Source organism: Pangasianodon hypophthalmus, chromosome 4 (genome assembly GCF_027358585.1).
Source record: "Pangasianodon hypophthalmus isolate fPanHyp1 chromosome 4, fPanHyp1.pri, whole genome shotgun sequence".
Taxonomy (NCBI): domain Eukaryota; kingdom Metazoa; phylum Chordata; class Actinopteri; order Siluriformes; family Pangasiidae; genus Pangasianodon; species Pangasianodon hypophthalmus.
The window spans coordinates 31,384,874-31,401,428 of record NC_069713.1 but is presented as its reverse complement, the minus strand read 5'-3'; the positions used below and the strand labels follow the sequence as shown (position 1 = coordinate 31,401,428).

Below are 16,555 nucleotides of genomic sequence, written 5' to 3'. Positions count from 1 at the left end.
CATCCTTCAAGCTGAACTACTTTGCAAGAGGAAAAAACAGAGAGACACGGAGACAGAAGGAAAAAAATTCCTTTTAACACTCTCCCTCCTAATCACGTCCGGACGACCTCGAGCGAAGGTCGCCAGACAGATTTTGGAGCGCAGATCTCAGAGAAGGGAGCTAATTAAGCATGATCACATGACACAATTTGAGCCTTGTATCACCAAGAGAGATCTGATCCATTTCTGATAGCCACTGCACTACTTCCTAGTGGTTATCATCACCCCCACAGCCTCAGGAAGCACAAAGACATAGACACAGCAGAGAAGGGAGAAGGACAGACAAATGAAGGAGGAAAAAAAAAAAAAAAAAAAAAAAAAAAACATCTATGGCCTTCCCAGCATGAAAAAGATAGCACACACACACTTGCACACACTCACACACACACAGCAAACTGTTTGCTTGGGGCAGCTGAAGGACTGCGGCAGTTATGCTTGTTTTGCACGTCAGTTTTTAAATCTAATGAAATGATAGCATGGAAAACTCATTAAGGTTCATTCAGCATCCATATGATTCAAAAGTTCATTCCACAGATGCAGATTCTTCTAACATGACTAACTATACCTTTATTAACAAAAATCTCTTTAAAAAAAAATACCAAGCCCCTGTGACTGAGCGGTTACTATAGAAACGATAGCCGGCACTACTGTCAGTAGTTGAGCTGCTGTTACAAAAAATGAATCAACATCCTCTGACCAATCAGAATTGAGCATTCAACAGCCCTGTCATAAGCTACTTTAATATAAACCTGATATTTGAGTAATAATCCACCTTTAGAACAGCAGCCATTTATAAACACTGAAAACGTTTATCTACAGGACGTTTTGGCCAAAAAAAAATAAAAAATAAAAAATGGTAACTTTACTAAATATTACTGGGTGACATGAAACATAAAACATTGCAAATAGTTCACAGCTAATAGCCTTTGACTAAGATAAAGTATTAAAACACGTACAATTTATGTATTAAAGTACGCAATAATTGTGACGGGTCTAGTCAGTTGTCTTATTATGAAAACACCAGGCCTCACTTTCGTTAGATACGAATAAATTTATTTGCAAATCGTTCGCAGGTGCATGAATAAATTACCGATTTATTTCAAGTATACACGTTTTAAATTCAGTAAGGACAAATGAAACGGTGACCTATAAAAGGAGGAGGTGTTAGTGTGTCTACGGTAGCCGACACGCTGCAGTGGCTGAGCTGCATTACTGGAGGTTTTAGCGCAGGCTTTCTTTCACCGTTTAGTTGTCATTTTGTTGTGTTCAGCTCTTTGTGAGCTTTGCCTTTTATGGAGTTTTAGAGTTTTTGATTTGCGTCACTAAACGCAAATTGTCTGTCATGAATGTGCATTTACAGCTGATTGGCATTTATTGGCAACATACCCTTTGAGTATGACAAAAAGAAGGATAAATATGGCTCACTGTCTCGCTTCAGAAATTCAGAATTCATATAAAAACTGGAGATTCTTCACCTTTTCAGCTGAATAATGACATCATGTAGATGATGCCCTTGATGTACACACCTTTGCGCTGCTTTATGCCTTACTGAAAACAAAGAGAACGTGTCCATAGATGGTGGGTCCTTATAGGTTGGCAAACGTCCCGCACAATCTCCAGCCACTTGTCAGACTAATATTTCCTGACAATTCAATTAGCTCGCTTGTCAAGTCCAGGAATGCGATTGCAATTCGCATTTATGAAGGCATGTCTCATTACACGACTCCCAGAACACACTTAACTGGGGTCAAACTCAGAAGCTGAGACAACTGCAGAAGATGAAGAAATGTATGTGTGTGTACGAGATGAGTGGATTGCAGAGTGATACAGACAGGGGTGAACCACAAGGGTCAGTCTTGCGATGTGAACTGACAAATCTGTTCGATATTATATCGTCCAAACAACGAGGGGGGAAAAAAATGATGTCTGCTACTCAGCCAAGAAGGAAAGAGCTCGAGTTCTATTGCTCATTCACTTTTCATCCCTCTCATATACTTCCTATTTTTCACGGGCAGTAGTATTTCACTCACAAAATCCCTCACCTCTTCGTTCTTCTTTCCACCATCCAGCATCTTTGCATCTCTCGCTCATGGCAGGAGATCATATTCAGTAATGAGGGCTCTACATGCTGACAGCCATAACTCTTCCAGTCCCTGTTGTTGGGTCATCCTTGAATCTTGCTGAGCTTTGCTGATGGAATATTTACCACCAGCCTGCAAGTAAATGCTCTCTTTAGTCCTCCCTCCATTATTTTCCACCAGAGGAGGCATGGAGGTGATTGAAAAGGCACTTTTCTCTTGCGATTATGTATGCTTGGGAGTCAATTTGTTTCCCCTCACAGCCAGGAAGTATCCTAGAAGTTAAACAAGAGGCATCGCAATAAAGAAAGGTGAATTCTTCAGCATAGAGCGGCGTCCATTGGAGAACGAGGAGTTTACTTAATCGATCAAACAACTACCGATGCTTTTACGGTACCGCTAATAGTCAAGGCTGTATTGTAATATGGTTTTGCGGACAAGGCTGCATCCTTAAGCCAATTACTCTAATCACATTTGTCACATTCTTGTCGATATTAAAGCTCGCCTTACGGAAGCATCTTCCCATGGAGTTATAGATAGAGTGGTGAAAGAGCCATATAGCAAGGCTAGAAGTTGTTGCTGAAATTCAGGCCAGGTGGCTGCACGAAAGAGTGTCAGCAAGACTGGGTTTTGAATGTCCTCTCTAGGGACACTCGGAGGCTCCGCACTGCAGATTAATCTAGCTTAACATGACTGTGCCGTTTGAGGGAGTCCTAATGGCTGGAAATCCTCCGTCCTAGAGGAATTGGAATTTGTATCTTTATTCAGTAATACAGAAATGAATGGAAAGCAAAAGGTGACATGAAATTTTCGAAAGAACAGTTCTGTCCAAATGCCAAGTCAGACTAAAGACAGGAAAGCAGCCACTTTGTTATTCTGGTCAGTTTAGACTTGAAAGAATGCCAAAATAAGGAAACTGAAATGTCAGAACATCCAGTTCCTTTCATATTATAGCTTCATCAGCCAATGATTTGTTGTTATTCATTCTCTATCACATCAGCATTTTGTTTCAAATGAGGTCAGATTTAAAGGAAAAAGCTCCACCCTGAAACACATTGAATATATCCAGAATGAAATATTTCTGATATGTTTAACAATTCTTAGCACAATTATGATGATCTCACATATAAAGGATAATGATCAGGTTTCACCGTTAGCTCCTAAAAACAAAATAGCAAGAGCTTCTTTGCTCACCCTTTTCCAGCTACGTTCAACATCATATTAATGAGAATACTAACATCGAAATAGTGGGGACATTGGTACAAATGTCGAAATCAAAGTTCCCGAGACTAAACTTGGCTAGTTAGCGAGCTACGAGATGACTAGCATGATGGAGTCGATGGCAGTATTAGTAAACGTTAAAGCTTTGGAAATTGATCTGGTGAAAGAGCTGGACAGACTAAATGACTAAAGCACTACTACAGCACTCTAAATCCTATTGGCACCACTATCAAATTATGCATTGTGGGTAATGTGGGAAAACTGTTAACCAAAGTGATGGGGGGGAGAAAATGGAACAATCTCTCAAAACACCTGACATTTCTGACAGATATTTTGGATTTTCTTTGAAAACTGGTTGAGATTACTCAAGTGTGAGCAATGGCACTCCAATTCGTGGTAACATGTCCAAGACACAGTGGTCTCAAGAAGACGCACAATTGTTTGGACATCTTTCTAGTAGGGCTGTAACCAATTTGAATACGTTGAATGTACAAATAAATAATGTGCTCTGAACAGATCCAAATACAGACATGAATAGGTTCTGGTTTAGTCGATGTCCACAGATATGAATATTTGAAGCTCTAAACATATACATATAATGGCATTACGTTACACCCCTACCCTCTCACACGACCATGAAGAGCAGCTAGAGTTCTGAGCATGGCTTTTTATGCCTGTGGGTATCACAATGCATCTGCACACCAATGAAGCAGAACAATTGATGAGTGTAGAGAGGAATGCAGCCATCCACCACTCAACCAGGGGCAAAGATTCTCAAGGGCTTGCTTAAACAATCTCCTTAGGAACCAGCTTCTTCAGACGTCACATGTGACAGCACACCACTTGAAGTGCCATCTGAACTGATGAACATCTGAATCCATAAGCAAATTTTCTTTCTGGGTCACGCTCCAGTTTGCAAAAGCAGAGATTCTGCAAAAGTTTTCCACGGCCAACTGTGGCCTCTTGCAAGAATAGCTCAGTGGGGGCTCTAGCCATGAGCGACAGTTGTGTGCCTGACTACTGCTCACTCATTGCTTTTTCCCTCTATCTCTGCCTTTCTCTTTCTCTCCGAGGTGCACCATCAGTACAGCCTCATGGGGAGAAGAGCTGACAGACTGAGTGGCATTCTGGGTAATTCCCAGGGGCCTCTTGCAGGCGATGAGGAAAAAAGTGGCGAGGTCCAAAGTGGACACAAAGAGAAGGAAAGGCAGGGTAAACTGAACAAGCCTGCGAACGATATAGAGGGAGAAGAAAAATAGGGATGGAAGGAAGCAATGAAAAATCCTCCGAGAGGCTTATAAATGTCAGTCGCCTTCTTTCTTTCTGACCCTCAAAAACTTGCTTTCAAATATCTTTAGTCCTATTCTCCGCTCTGGAAAGCTTTCCTTTCTCTTTTCTCACTCCCCTCCCCTCGTCTTTGCTCTGCAGAGGCAATAAATCAAGGACTGGTGCTTTCTCCTCCCTCCCTTCGACCCTCCTTTCAGGAGATAATACGGCAAAGAGCTGCCGAGGACAGCTCGACTGCATCAACAAGAAAAACACAGACAATGTTATAAGACATAACACGGTTGATTCTTTATGTCCGCATCACCTTAGGTGGGGTTTGTCGAGTCGGAATTGTGAAAAAGTTGGTAAAATCTCTCTATCTTTCTGAACTGCTACACCTGTAATACACCTCTCTTTATATTAAAAAAAAATACAGACTACTGGACATCTTTCTGATCTCAAAAGAGTATAAAGCCAATTTAAAATAACCATTTAGACTTGCCGTAGGACTAGAGTGAAAATATAACTGAATGTTTTATATTTTATTATACCACAGCCGTTGTTGAATCCTCGATCCTGATTGGCCAGACAGTAGTTCTGACTTTAGTGTAATCTGAATCACGTGTTTACATTAATGCACTCGTTCCGATATCTCATTGAATTACGGCAAAACCTATGTATTATCATAATTGATAAGGATTGTTAAAATGCTGTTAATTAACAAAGAAAATGCTGACATTCTGCAAGGAGCTGTTTATTTAACATCTAGGGAAGGAGTCTCCAGCGGCAGAGAGTTTTCCGCCATGCGAAAGTCTTCAGGATGGAGGACTTTCTGCTTTTTGGTTTCTCGGTAACATGAGGAAGCTGTTTATTGCTGCTATGACACAAGTAATAACAGGAACTAACTGGTCTTGTGGACGTTCTACAACATTAAATGCAATAATATACAGATAAAAAAAAAAAGTATGATCTGCTGTTTTTTAATAAATTTCAAAATTGTAATCATTGCTGTGGTATAAGAGGACACTTCCAGACGTGCTGTTATAGGAAAACTATCGACTTCCACTCTGTCATTGATTTGTATTTGATAATAAAGTTAGAAGAACAGGTCAAGAACTTTCCCAGTGGCTTTGCATGGATGAGGAATAACCTCATGAAAGTCATTTGGAAAAACCTGGCTCGTTGCCCTTTCATACTTTCTAAACCACCGCTTGCAAAGCTGCCAATGATTCTTTACCAAATGATATAATGGACCACGGAGAGGCACTAAAACTGAGAGCATTCTCAAGTCAGGACTTGCCCTTTGTGTTCACATTCCCTCAGTGTGAAGTGGGCCTCTTAGGCTTTGTTATTAGCTTCGCCACTGGAATTGTTGGCCAGTCACCCTACAAATGGTGAAATTCAGCCAACAGATGGTGGCTGACATTCAAAATATGTGAAACATTGCTTTTTTTTTTTTTTTTTGCAACCTCAGATGTAAAGTAATTAAGCAGTTCCCTCAAGCCTCACCTGTTTCTGGTTTTGGAGGTCACAGAGCTAAACGCTAAGCAATACAAACAATTGACTTCCTCAATAAGGCTTTGTTTTTCTTCATAAAAAAACGAAGTTAGTTTCCCGTATTATGGCCGCACCTGTTTAGCTAGGAGAGGAGAGGGAACGCGGAACTTTTCCTAATTAAAGCTCGGCTAAGATCCAACTCCCATAGAGAGCGTGGAGGCCCTAATTATGAATAATAAATATGTTTGTTAAATCAGTCAATGCATGGCAATTTGTTCTCGGCACAGGAAATCAATCTAAAGCAATCGTCAAGGGGCTTTTACCTGGCACAGGGTTGCCTGAAAGGACCTTTTAGTAAAATCTCTTTAAGCAAAGTCAATGAATCATGCCACGAAGAGCCAGTCTAAAGAAAATTAAATAGACAATGCTGTAGGACTAGGATTGCTAATACTAGAAATACTAGGACGACTAAGACTACAAGGTGAGATCAGCGCAACGTAAATGATCAAGCCAGTAGTGAGCTTTTAACAAAATTTTGAAAAACTGATAAAAGGGTTGAGGTTACTTTAGGTTAGAAACAGACTGGGATTAAAATAGCACTGCTCTCATTTCAGTGTCTGGATAAATGCATTGGCTGCGTAAATGGATAAATTGCAAGTGCTTGATGTTTTTGATGTTCTGATAAATTGGAGGTGAAAGGCATTCTAATATTATAAGAACAGATCCAAGTACACACCAACAGTCAGAATACTCAATCAGCTTTTAGCAGTGCCAGGGATTGCTGCGGTGGGTTATCAGTGGCTCGGTGATCCAGAAACACACACGCTGCCTCAGACACGGCTGCCATCTGACCTGATGATCTCTCGTAGCTAAATCCAGCTATTGTGCCAGCGATGGAATGGGAATGATGGCGGCGCATTGTGGAAACGTTTCTTAAAAGATCTACTTAAACCAAACCTAACCTAAAAACCCAAACCCAAACTTAATCTAGAACTATATTAAAAAAATAAAATGCTAAATATTAGGATGTGCTGGATCAAGTGCTATTTTATGAACTGCTGAATAATTAGGGTGGAAGCCATGTTGTTAAATTAAACCATTTATTTCAGTGCTTGCCATGTTCTCATCTACAAATCATCATCATTAATCTGAATAATACAGAACTCTGAATATGAGCAAACGTCCCCATGTAAATGTTGAAGTAACTTTTGGAGTTAAGTCACCAAGGTTGAATGGCACATAGAAGTGTAATCGAGGAGCATTTGTACAGTCTGCACAGCCAGAAAAAAAAAAAAGAAGAAGAAAAACACCTCTCTTGAACAAAGTAAAGATGCTCACAATGTTTTCACTGTTCCTACTCCCATCAGTCGGCCATTTGCCAATTTGGCTCTCGTCAACCAGACACATGATTCCATTGTTTCCCCGCGTAGCAAGATTTCAATGGCTACATGCAGCAAGCACAAAATGATAAAGAAAGTTGGAGAAAGATGCTCGAGAGTGTTGATTTCTCCACTGCAGCAGATGGGCGTGGGATCTGAATTAGGGCGTAACAGGTTTTGGATGGGGCTGTGCATAATCCATGCTGATCTGATGGGATTACCACGCGAACGCCAGGCTACATCTCCAGAGGCCCAGCTTCGAATTCAAAGTCACTATGTCACGAAGGCCTTGCCGAGGAAGACTGGATCAGCCGGAGGTTCGGCAGCGGGAAACTGGCAGAGACAGCCCGGCCATCTGGTGCACTCTTGAACCCAGAGAACAAAGCAACACTTTTACAGGGATTGGTAATGCTGGACACTTGTTATATTAGAGGAATATTTCATACAAAACTGCTAGAGGCAATACTGATTAAAAACCACTGGTACATGAAAAAAAGCCCTCCCTGGCAGCCAAATGCAGCATCTATACTTTACTAAACATGACTGAACCTGCAAGTGGACACACGTGTCAGATGAGGCCCAAACTTTGCCATGCACACTGGTGGTATGTTCTGGCAGAAAAAAAAAATTAATTGAAAGGAAAAGCTCTCAAATCTAATGTAAAATAATGCTTTGGGGTTGTTTTGAAGCTGGGGGTCCAAAGACTCATAACCAGAATATTTAGCCTAAAACCTGGCTGCATCTGCCAGGAGGTTACGACTTGGCCATAGACGAACTGGACACAAATGTGTCCAAATCAACAGAACCAGTTGTAGGACAAAAACACTGACACCAGTACTGACATGGGTACGCTACTATGCTCATTTAGTCGTAGCTGTACTCGTAAAAAATGTTCCAATACCAACATCTAGTACCACGAAGCGCATGTTGACGACATGACACGACCGCAATTTCGCAAACAAAGGAAAGAAAACTGCAAACTGTGCTCTGTGAAGACCTCCAGCTACAAGAACTACAGCATCTTTCTACAATACAAGGAATCTGATTCAACATCGGGTATAAAACATCTGTTGGTTATGTTAGTTGCTGCTAGCAATGAACTAGCAGAGAAAGTGCCATGCATGAGAGCAGTTCAGTTCTGCGAGGACTGAGCACTGAGCCACGGACACTTCCCTTCACCATGGAACGGAGGTGCAATTCACGGCAATTTTTAATGACCACATTCACTGATTATTGCTCTGCGCACTCTGCTTGCATGCTCTATCTCTCCAAGTTACTGTTTAAATGCCAGAAACTACCAGAAGCAACCAACATAATCAGAGCTACATAAAATGTTCCACGACACCCTGATTGCTTTATATGACATATCAGTGTCAGCCAAAAAATCATACAAAAATCTGTTAGGAAAAAAAAATGAAATTGATGCATCCCTAGTTAATATGAATAATTGCTAATATTTCCTGACTGTAGAGTCATTGAGCAGCCACAGTAGAGCAATTTCCCATAATTCCTCCTCAACAGAGGCCATCTCTCCTTTCTGCCGTATCAAGCACTTTTGAAGAGCTCTTGAACGATATCAGTCTGTGACCCTGGTGCTTTGTAATTCACCCATTCTCCTGACTGTATCATCTACTGCCCTCGTTTTAACCACCAATCATTTCATCCCTGCCTGGTAGACCTGCACTTATGCGTATATTCATATATATACACATATAAAAACAAGACACAGACAAACATGCTAATTAAAAATCTGTCAATTTGCCCTAATTACTGCCTACAGAATTGCAGCTTTTTCATCCTACCTAGCCCACTATATAAACTATATAATGCATGTTCGAATAACATGCAGCGTATATTATTGCAGCAAATCTTCCACGAAAATATATTCAACTGGAACGTCGGATCTGCTGTGCAGCCCATCCCCCTAAAGGTATAATGCGTGTGGAAAATTACCTAGACCGTTTGATTAGAAAATGACACCTGAGAGAGAGAGAGACAGAGAGAGAGAGAGAGAGAGAGAGAGGGAGGGAGGGAGGGAGGGAGGGGATAAGGCGAGAGCCTCTTAAAATTAAAAAGAATGACAGCAGTGTTGCGGCAGTTTTCTCTGCCAGTTTAGGGAGTCGAAATCTGCTGCAATACCTTTAAATAGGCAAGATGAGAAGAGTGTGAAGGATCAGAAATAAACTCCTAACACCACACACTTTCCGATGTAACCATGCATTAATTAGACCGCATCATAGGAGCGCATAATGTGGTTTTTTTTTTGTTTTTTTTTCCTAGCACTACTATCTTCCGTATTGATACTTTAATACTATAAATCAATATCGTATCGTTAGCGTAAGTAGATACAGACGTGCACAGATCTCGTCAGGGTTAAGTCACATGTCAGGCTTCTGGTTCGAGCTTTGAGACCTCTACTCTTCCCTGGATAAATATATAATTCATGCTAGTTGTAGTTGTAGTTGTAGCTGTAACCACAATTGGGGCGCCATTTGTGATCATGCAAAAATGTTTGCAAAGTAAACATAAAAGACATTTTAAACCCAGGTAAAGTGTCCTGCGTCACATCCTATGTGCATGTTTCGGATAAATATCATATCAAATATCAAAAAAAAACATTATTTTTACATTAAAATCAGAATCTCGTGCTTGAAACATCCTTTTCCACAAGTCATCCATTCTAAGTTATGAAAAATGTCTGTTTTTGTGGCCGACTCAACCCTGTTACCTGAACACATCCACCCCGATAAAATATTTGGAATAAATAATTTCATGTAAATTTTAAATTGAAAAAAAAATAAATAAATAAATTCAGTAAATCGTTAGATCTTTGCGCCATTAGCATGGGTGGAAGTTAATCAGATTTTGTGTACTTGCTAATTCTAAGCTAAAAATCTCAATACCATTCTTAGATTCAATGGCAACAAACGACAACCAAAAGGTTGCGAGTTTAAGCACTCAAAGTGCCAGAAAGTCACTGTAGTGCCCTTGAGTAAGACCCTTAACGCTCAACTGATCAGCTTTACACAATCATGTTCTGCCTCGCTGCTAAGACATGCTGGATGAAAGCATTCGCCAATAAAATAAAGCATCAGCATCAGAGAAATGAATTCATACTCAACCACTAGCTATAAAATTTAGCACTTTGACTTCCTAATGCCTCGTGCTGATCTTTTAAGTTGTTCTTCACTGTTCGTCTTCATGGTCACGTGTGAAAAAGTGAAAATAAATCCGACGTGACAGCAAAAGATACGACAAAGTCGTGTCCTTCAAGTCCTCACAGAACAAAAAACACGTCTTTGGGCATTTCGAGCTCAGCTTTAGAGCAACAGCAATTAGATATTCACTTCATAGCAGTGAAAAAAGACAAAATCGTGTATTCTGTATACTATATATTCAAATTAAGTACATATATATATTGTATACGAACATTGCTAACATGAAATTCTTCGCAGGCAAAGAATAAAAACAATTTTACCGCAAAAAAAAATCCCTTAGCACACACAAGACATCCACCAAGCAACAGTAATAAGCAGCTCCTCCATTTTATAACAACCTTACAGACCAAAGCTCCGCCTACTTGTCTTCTAGGCCAAGTTTCGAAAAAGTTGGCGCAAAAGAAACGACTACATGAAGCAAATGCGCATCATTTACGTCAAGCGTCCTTTCCCTTTCAGTGAACAGCCTTTTCAGCTAGGTGGATTTTATTTTTGTTTGGTCTGAGCGCTAATTTAGCCGAGAAAGCAGAAAAGCGCTTTCCGCTAAAACGAAACCTGTGTCTTTACCCTAAAAGCTAAATTACGAACTACTTTTTAATGTTCGCAAATTCTTCACCTAGAGGAATTTGTAAGAAAAGTTCTCTAAGTTAAGATAGAGCGCTAACACACAGGGGCCACTTTTTTAATACGAGTAAGAAAGCAGTACAGTTTACACTCTGCGAAAAAAAAAACTCATTAAGTAAAGAAAAATATTGAATATAGTTACATTTATCTAAAATTCCTCATTGTGATTTGATCATAATATAAGAATATTGAGCATGTTTCTAGCAATACATACTCATTAAAAGTCTGAAATATTCTCGTTCTGATCATTTAAAGCTGATAATTTTGGTTATTTCAAGCATTTATTTCTAAAAGGAAGTTAAACTGTCTACAATTTGTATGTGTTTTATATGCTAATGATGCGTAAAATCTTATATTAGTTTTATCGTAATCTCATAATGACACATTTTAAAGAAATTACAATATACAGAGTGTCCCAGATGTCTCCGTCCAGAGGGGAAATTAACACTTATTAGCAAAATGTCTTCCAAAATTTTTCATACTTCGTTTATTTTATATATTTTTTTTCAGATAGCCTTTAGGAACGCTAAAGAGGAACGTATTGAAATCATTCTCATGGCTGGATTGAGGAAGCTTTCGCAAGGTTACGATGGACTTTTACAGGAAACACGGCAAAATTCAAACAAATTCAAAGAAGACTGGGAGTGTCGCAGACCAGCCGAGAAGCGGACGTCCACGAACCTCCACTGACGAAGACACAAGAGACTTTTGGGACACTCTTACATATATATGAATAATATACACACACCCACATACACACACACATATATATATATACACATATATATATACACATATATATATATACACATATATATATACACATATATATATATATATATATATATATATATATATATATATATATATATATACACATATACACATATACACACACACACACATATATATATATATATATATATATATACATACACACATACATATATTTATTTACAACTTCATCTTATAGTTTATCTTAAATAAATCTTATGTTTCATTGTAATCGAAATGAGAAATATTAACTGAAGCAAATTATTGAACGCTATTTTCATGAGATCTTTTTATTTTCAGTGGAAATTTAGTCGAGTATTTTGGTCCTAATCTTTATAAAGTTGAGCGTGTGTGCATATTTTATATACATATATACATATATATATATATACACATATATATGTGTGTGTGTGTGCATATTGAAATAAACTGTACATTAAAGGTCTCGCTCTGTATGAAATCCAGCTGTTATCTGAACACTGTATGTAAGCGTAATTATAGTTCTGCTCTACACAACCACCAAGAGCATGAAGATGATGGACGGGAATATTAAACGGATTTCCGCGTCCAGTTGACTCGAGGCCTGTTTCGAAACCCCCTCGTCCACGCTGCTGGAATGTCTCCTGTGTTTACAAGAGAGCCGTTTTACTCCGCAGTAATTTTCCACTCCTACTGCACATCAGGGACGTTCCTACATCAAACTGATCCTACATACACACACGGAGCTTAAAGCAACTTAAGGAAGCTTCTATAGGAGTTAATGTAATACTGGGGAGATTTACAACCTGCCTGTACGTACACAGCAAATTCTCAAATGTTGACTTTACTTTTTCAGTGTGTGTGTAACCAGCTGGATGAATATGAAATACAGGATGCACTAATTCATCTTTGAGGCTCATTCTAAAAAAAAAAAAAAAAAAAAACAACCATGAGCACTTCAGGAAAAAAAAAGAGCGAACTGAATTAACAAATGAATAAAAACTGAATTAAAATGACGTCGCAAAGAATCAATTAACAGCGATAAACAGCATTATGAGCATCTAAATCAACTAGATATTTTATGACAGTGGTGCAATTTGTAAACAGAAGCAAATATGTAAGTGAAGCTACACACACACACACACACACACTTCATTTATATACATATATCTCAGCAAAAAAGCATACTAAACTGTGGAAGGTACACACTGTAATGAAGCTCAAATCGTTTTTAAAGGTGGACTTTATCTACTAAACGGTACTAAAAGTTCAGGTCTGGGGCAAAGCATTGAAAATTTTATCCCGAGGAAACACACAAACTTTGCTATTCACTCTCTTGTCCAGTCGTTCTTCTCTTTTCTTTCAGGTGCACCTGACTTCCTCGAGCTTCCTGCATGAATGAAAGTGACTAATAGTCAGAGATACATGTGAGAAAATCCATGGGAGAATACTTCACCACGAAAACTGTCAGTGGGTGTGGAAGCTCAGACCAGAGAGAGAGAGAGAGAGAGAGAGAGAGAGAGAGAGAGAGAGAGAGAGAGGGAAGTCTACATTTTTTGATTTTTTTTTTTTCAGACGGTTTTATTCTGAGTGTCAGTGGATTGATTACTGAAACCCTCCTGGGCTTCTCACCCTGCCTGGGCTCGGGGCAGCTTCCCTGATCGCCCGCGAGGAGAGACGCAGCCTAGAACTGTGTGTTTTGTTTGGTTTTGTTTGTTTGAGAAAATATTTCTGCCATTATGCATCTCTACTTAGAAGCACTTTGCTTACATAGCTGATCCAAAACATCCTGTTTCTCTGGAAACTTTGTGTACAATGCATGTGTGTGTGTGTAACTACTATAATATAATATAATATAATATAATATAGCATAATGATATGCATGATAATTAAATTGCTCATGGCCATAAAAACTAGTGATATATGCAGATACTGAAGGAGACAAGTGGTGTGTGTGTGTGTGAGTGTGTGTGTGTGTGTGTGTGTGTGTGTCAGTCACCTTTGGCTTTTCTGTTTGCTCTCCTTCTTATTGATGACCCCCGGCACGCAGTTGGTGAGCTCGGTCCAGTCGGCGTGCAGTCCGCAGCTCCAGCCGGTGGAGAAGCGCGAGAACAGCCAGGTCTCCTTGCGGTTGGGCCGGTAGCACGTGCACTTCTTCTGACCGGGTCGGCAGTCGCAGGGCAGCTCGAGCCGCACGTTCTGCACGAGGTGACGCCCGAACGTGGTGCCGCCGGTCTTCTGGATGTGCAGGAACACGAGCACGTCGTCGCCCTTGATCTGGAAGTCGACGGCGCGCTCCAGGTCGCGTGCGGGGAAGTAGTACTTCTTGACGTAGTGCGGGTCGGGCGTGGGGAACGCGTCGGCGTCGTCGTCCTCGGGCGCGTAGGCGCGCGGCAAGCCGAAGCTGGACGTCACGGCGCCGGGAGCCGCGTACTGATAGAGGATGAGCATGAAGAGCGCCGAGCCGACGACGGCGAACAGGAACTTGCCGCTCCTCTCCACCATGGTCCCGTGCGGCGCGAGTCGCGCGCTACCATCGGCCCGCTTGGCGGAGCGGAGCGCGGCGGCGCGCGGGCCCCATCCACGGAGCAGGCGGCGCGCGGCAACTCAACACGCGCTGTGTTCAAAACAAAACAAAACAAAACAAAAACCCATGCACAACAACAACAACAATAATAATTCTGCAAGGCGAGACACGAGCGTTCAAAAATCCGACCGCGTGCGTACGGTCTCCCGTGTCCTCCTGCGCGCCACCGGAAAGCAACGCGGCGCGTGTGATCGCGGGGATTTAAACTCCTCTCTCTTATCGACTCGCAGCTCCTCGCGCCAGCTGCGTGCACGGGCGCGCGCACCACCACATCCACCGCCCCCTCCCCTACAGCAAACGCGCGCTCCCGATTACACGCGAAGAGAGACAACTGCACTGTTTAACTTTTTCTTTTTCTGTTTTAAATCATTTTAGCGTGAAGTGCAATTTTAAATCAGTCGAAAAGAATAAGTTACCTTAGAAAAAAAGAACTTATAATTACTGAGGATAAGCCATATAATAAAAATTAACCAATTAATAAAATAATAATAATAATAATAATAATAATAGATATGTATTAATAATATGCTATTTATTTATTTATAATAATAATAATAATATGATAATTAAATGTTAATCCTACTATTTTTAAGAATTATGTCAACTATTCAAAAGCAATTATCTGTAAATTTTTTTTAATAATAATAATAATAATAATAATAATAAGCCTTGCAAGTTGAAAGGAGTTGGAAATAATTGGCAATTCAATTAAATAAGTAAATAAATCAATTTTTTTTTTTTCTTTTGTAGGCCGGTTATATTATGTGTTATAATCAAGTGTCCCTGTGCACTACACATTTGTTGTATTATATACATCAAATACACTCCTCTGTGGTGTGTATTTCTGTGTTTTTGCCCCACTGGTACAGCCAGTTATGAAGTGTATGCTAATGAGGTGATGAGTCAGGAGTTTTATGGCAAGAAAACAGTAAAATGTGCAGGGACTGAAGGAGAAGAGGCTGGGAATCACTGAGTCAGCTCATGAAGGACCTCATGATTTGCTGATGGGCTGAACTGAGGAGAAAAACACGCATGCAGGGGATGAGTGTGTGTCTGTGTGTGTGTGTGTGTGAGAGAGAGAGAGAGAGAGAGAGAGAGAGAGAGAGAGAAAGTTTAATATGTAGCTTGGCTTTGTTCTTAATGTCAGTTACGTATTTTTGAAAATTGCATTATGTGAAATGATGTCCATACTTTTTAACCATAATGTTGTAAAACTATAAAATCAACCTTAGCAAATTCCATAGTCTTGTTTTTCTTTTCTTTTTCTTTTTTTGTTTTTTTTTTTTTGAGCTGAATGGGACTCCGCAGCTAGTGGGCAGTGTTCAGACCACATGTTAGTGATGAAATGCAATGCCCATGCTTCTAAAGTTCACTAAAAGTGCAAACGAAATACAGGATATTGTTTAAATTGAGTGATGATGCTGAAAAAAAGTGAAGATTTCTAAACACAAACCTCTTGCTAGTTATACACAGCTTTTGTTACTATTATAACTATTGAAATCTGCACAGGTTTTGCTCTTTATCTCTTTTCTCTATCTTTATCTCCTTCCTCTCTCTCTAACACACACACACACACACACACACACACTCATGTACAGTGAGAACCAGATGGACTACACTATTGCTTTTCATTTGCAGCCTTCATTAAACCTTTCTCTCACACTACGTCCTCTATTTAAGCAGATCCAGACAAAAGTTTCCGTAGCTTCAGTTATTTGCTTTGTACTCACGTGCGTATGTTGACGAATGACAGCTCGTGTTCACGCGACAGCTCGTTTGCATGTAGTGACGCCCACAAAACTCCATAAAAGGTAAAGCTCACAGTGACCTGAAAGCCTAAATGAAGGGAGGCAGAAGTGGGAGTTATTCTGAGTCCTACATTATATTTCGCAA

At 40.1% G+C, this 16,555-nt stretch overlaps 1 protein-coding gene across 1 annotated transcript in view; it reads right to left on the bottom strand.

Annotated features, from left to right (window-relative positions):
• hs6st1a (heparan sulfate 6-O-sulfotransferase 1a) overlaps positions 1 to 14,900 on the bottom strand; it is a 108,815-nt gene extending 93,915 nt beyond the window's left edge. The window contains exon 1 of the mRNA XM_026937167.3: positions 14,075 to 14,900. Within this exon, the coding sequence (XP_026792968.1) occupies positions 14,075 to 14,580 (506 nt within the window). The 5' untranslated portion in view covers positions 14,581 to 14,900. The remainder of the gene's footprint in view (positions 1 to 14,074) is intronic.
• Between the last annotated feature and the right edge of the window lie 1,655 nt (positions 14,901 to 16,555).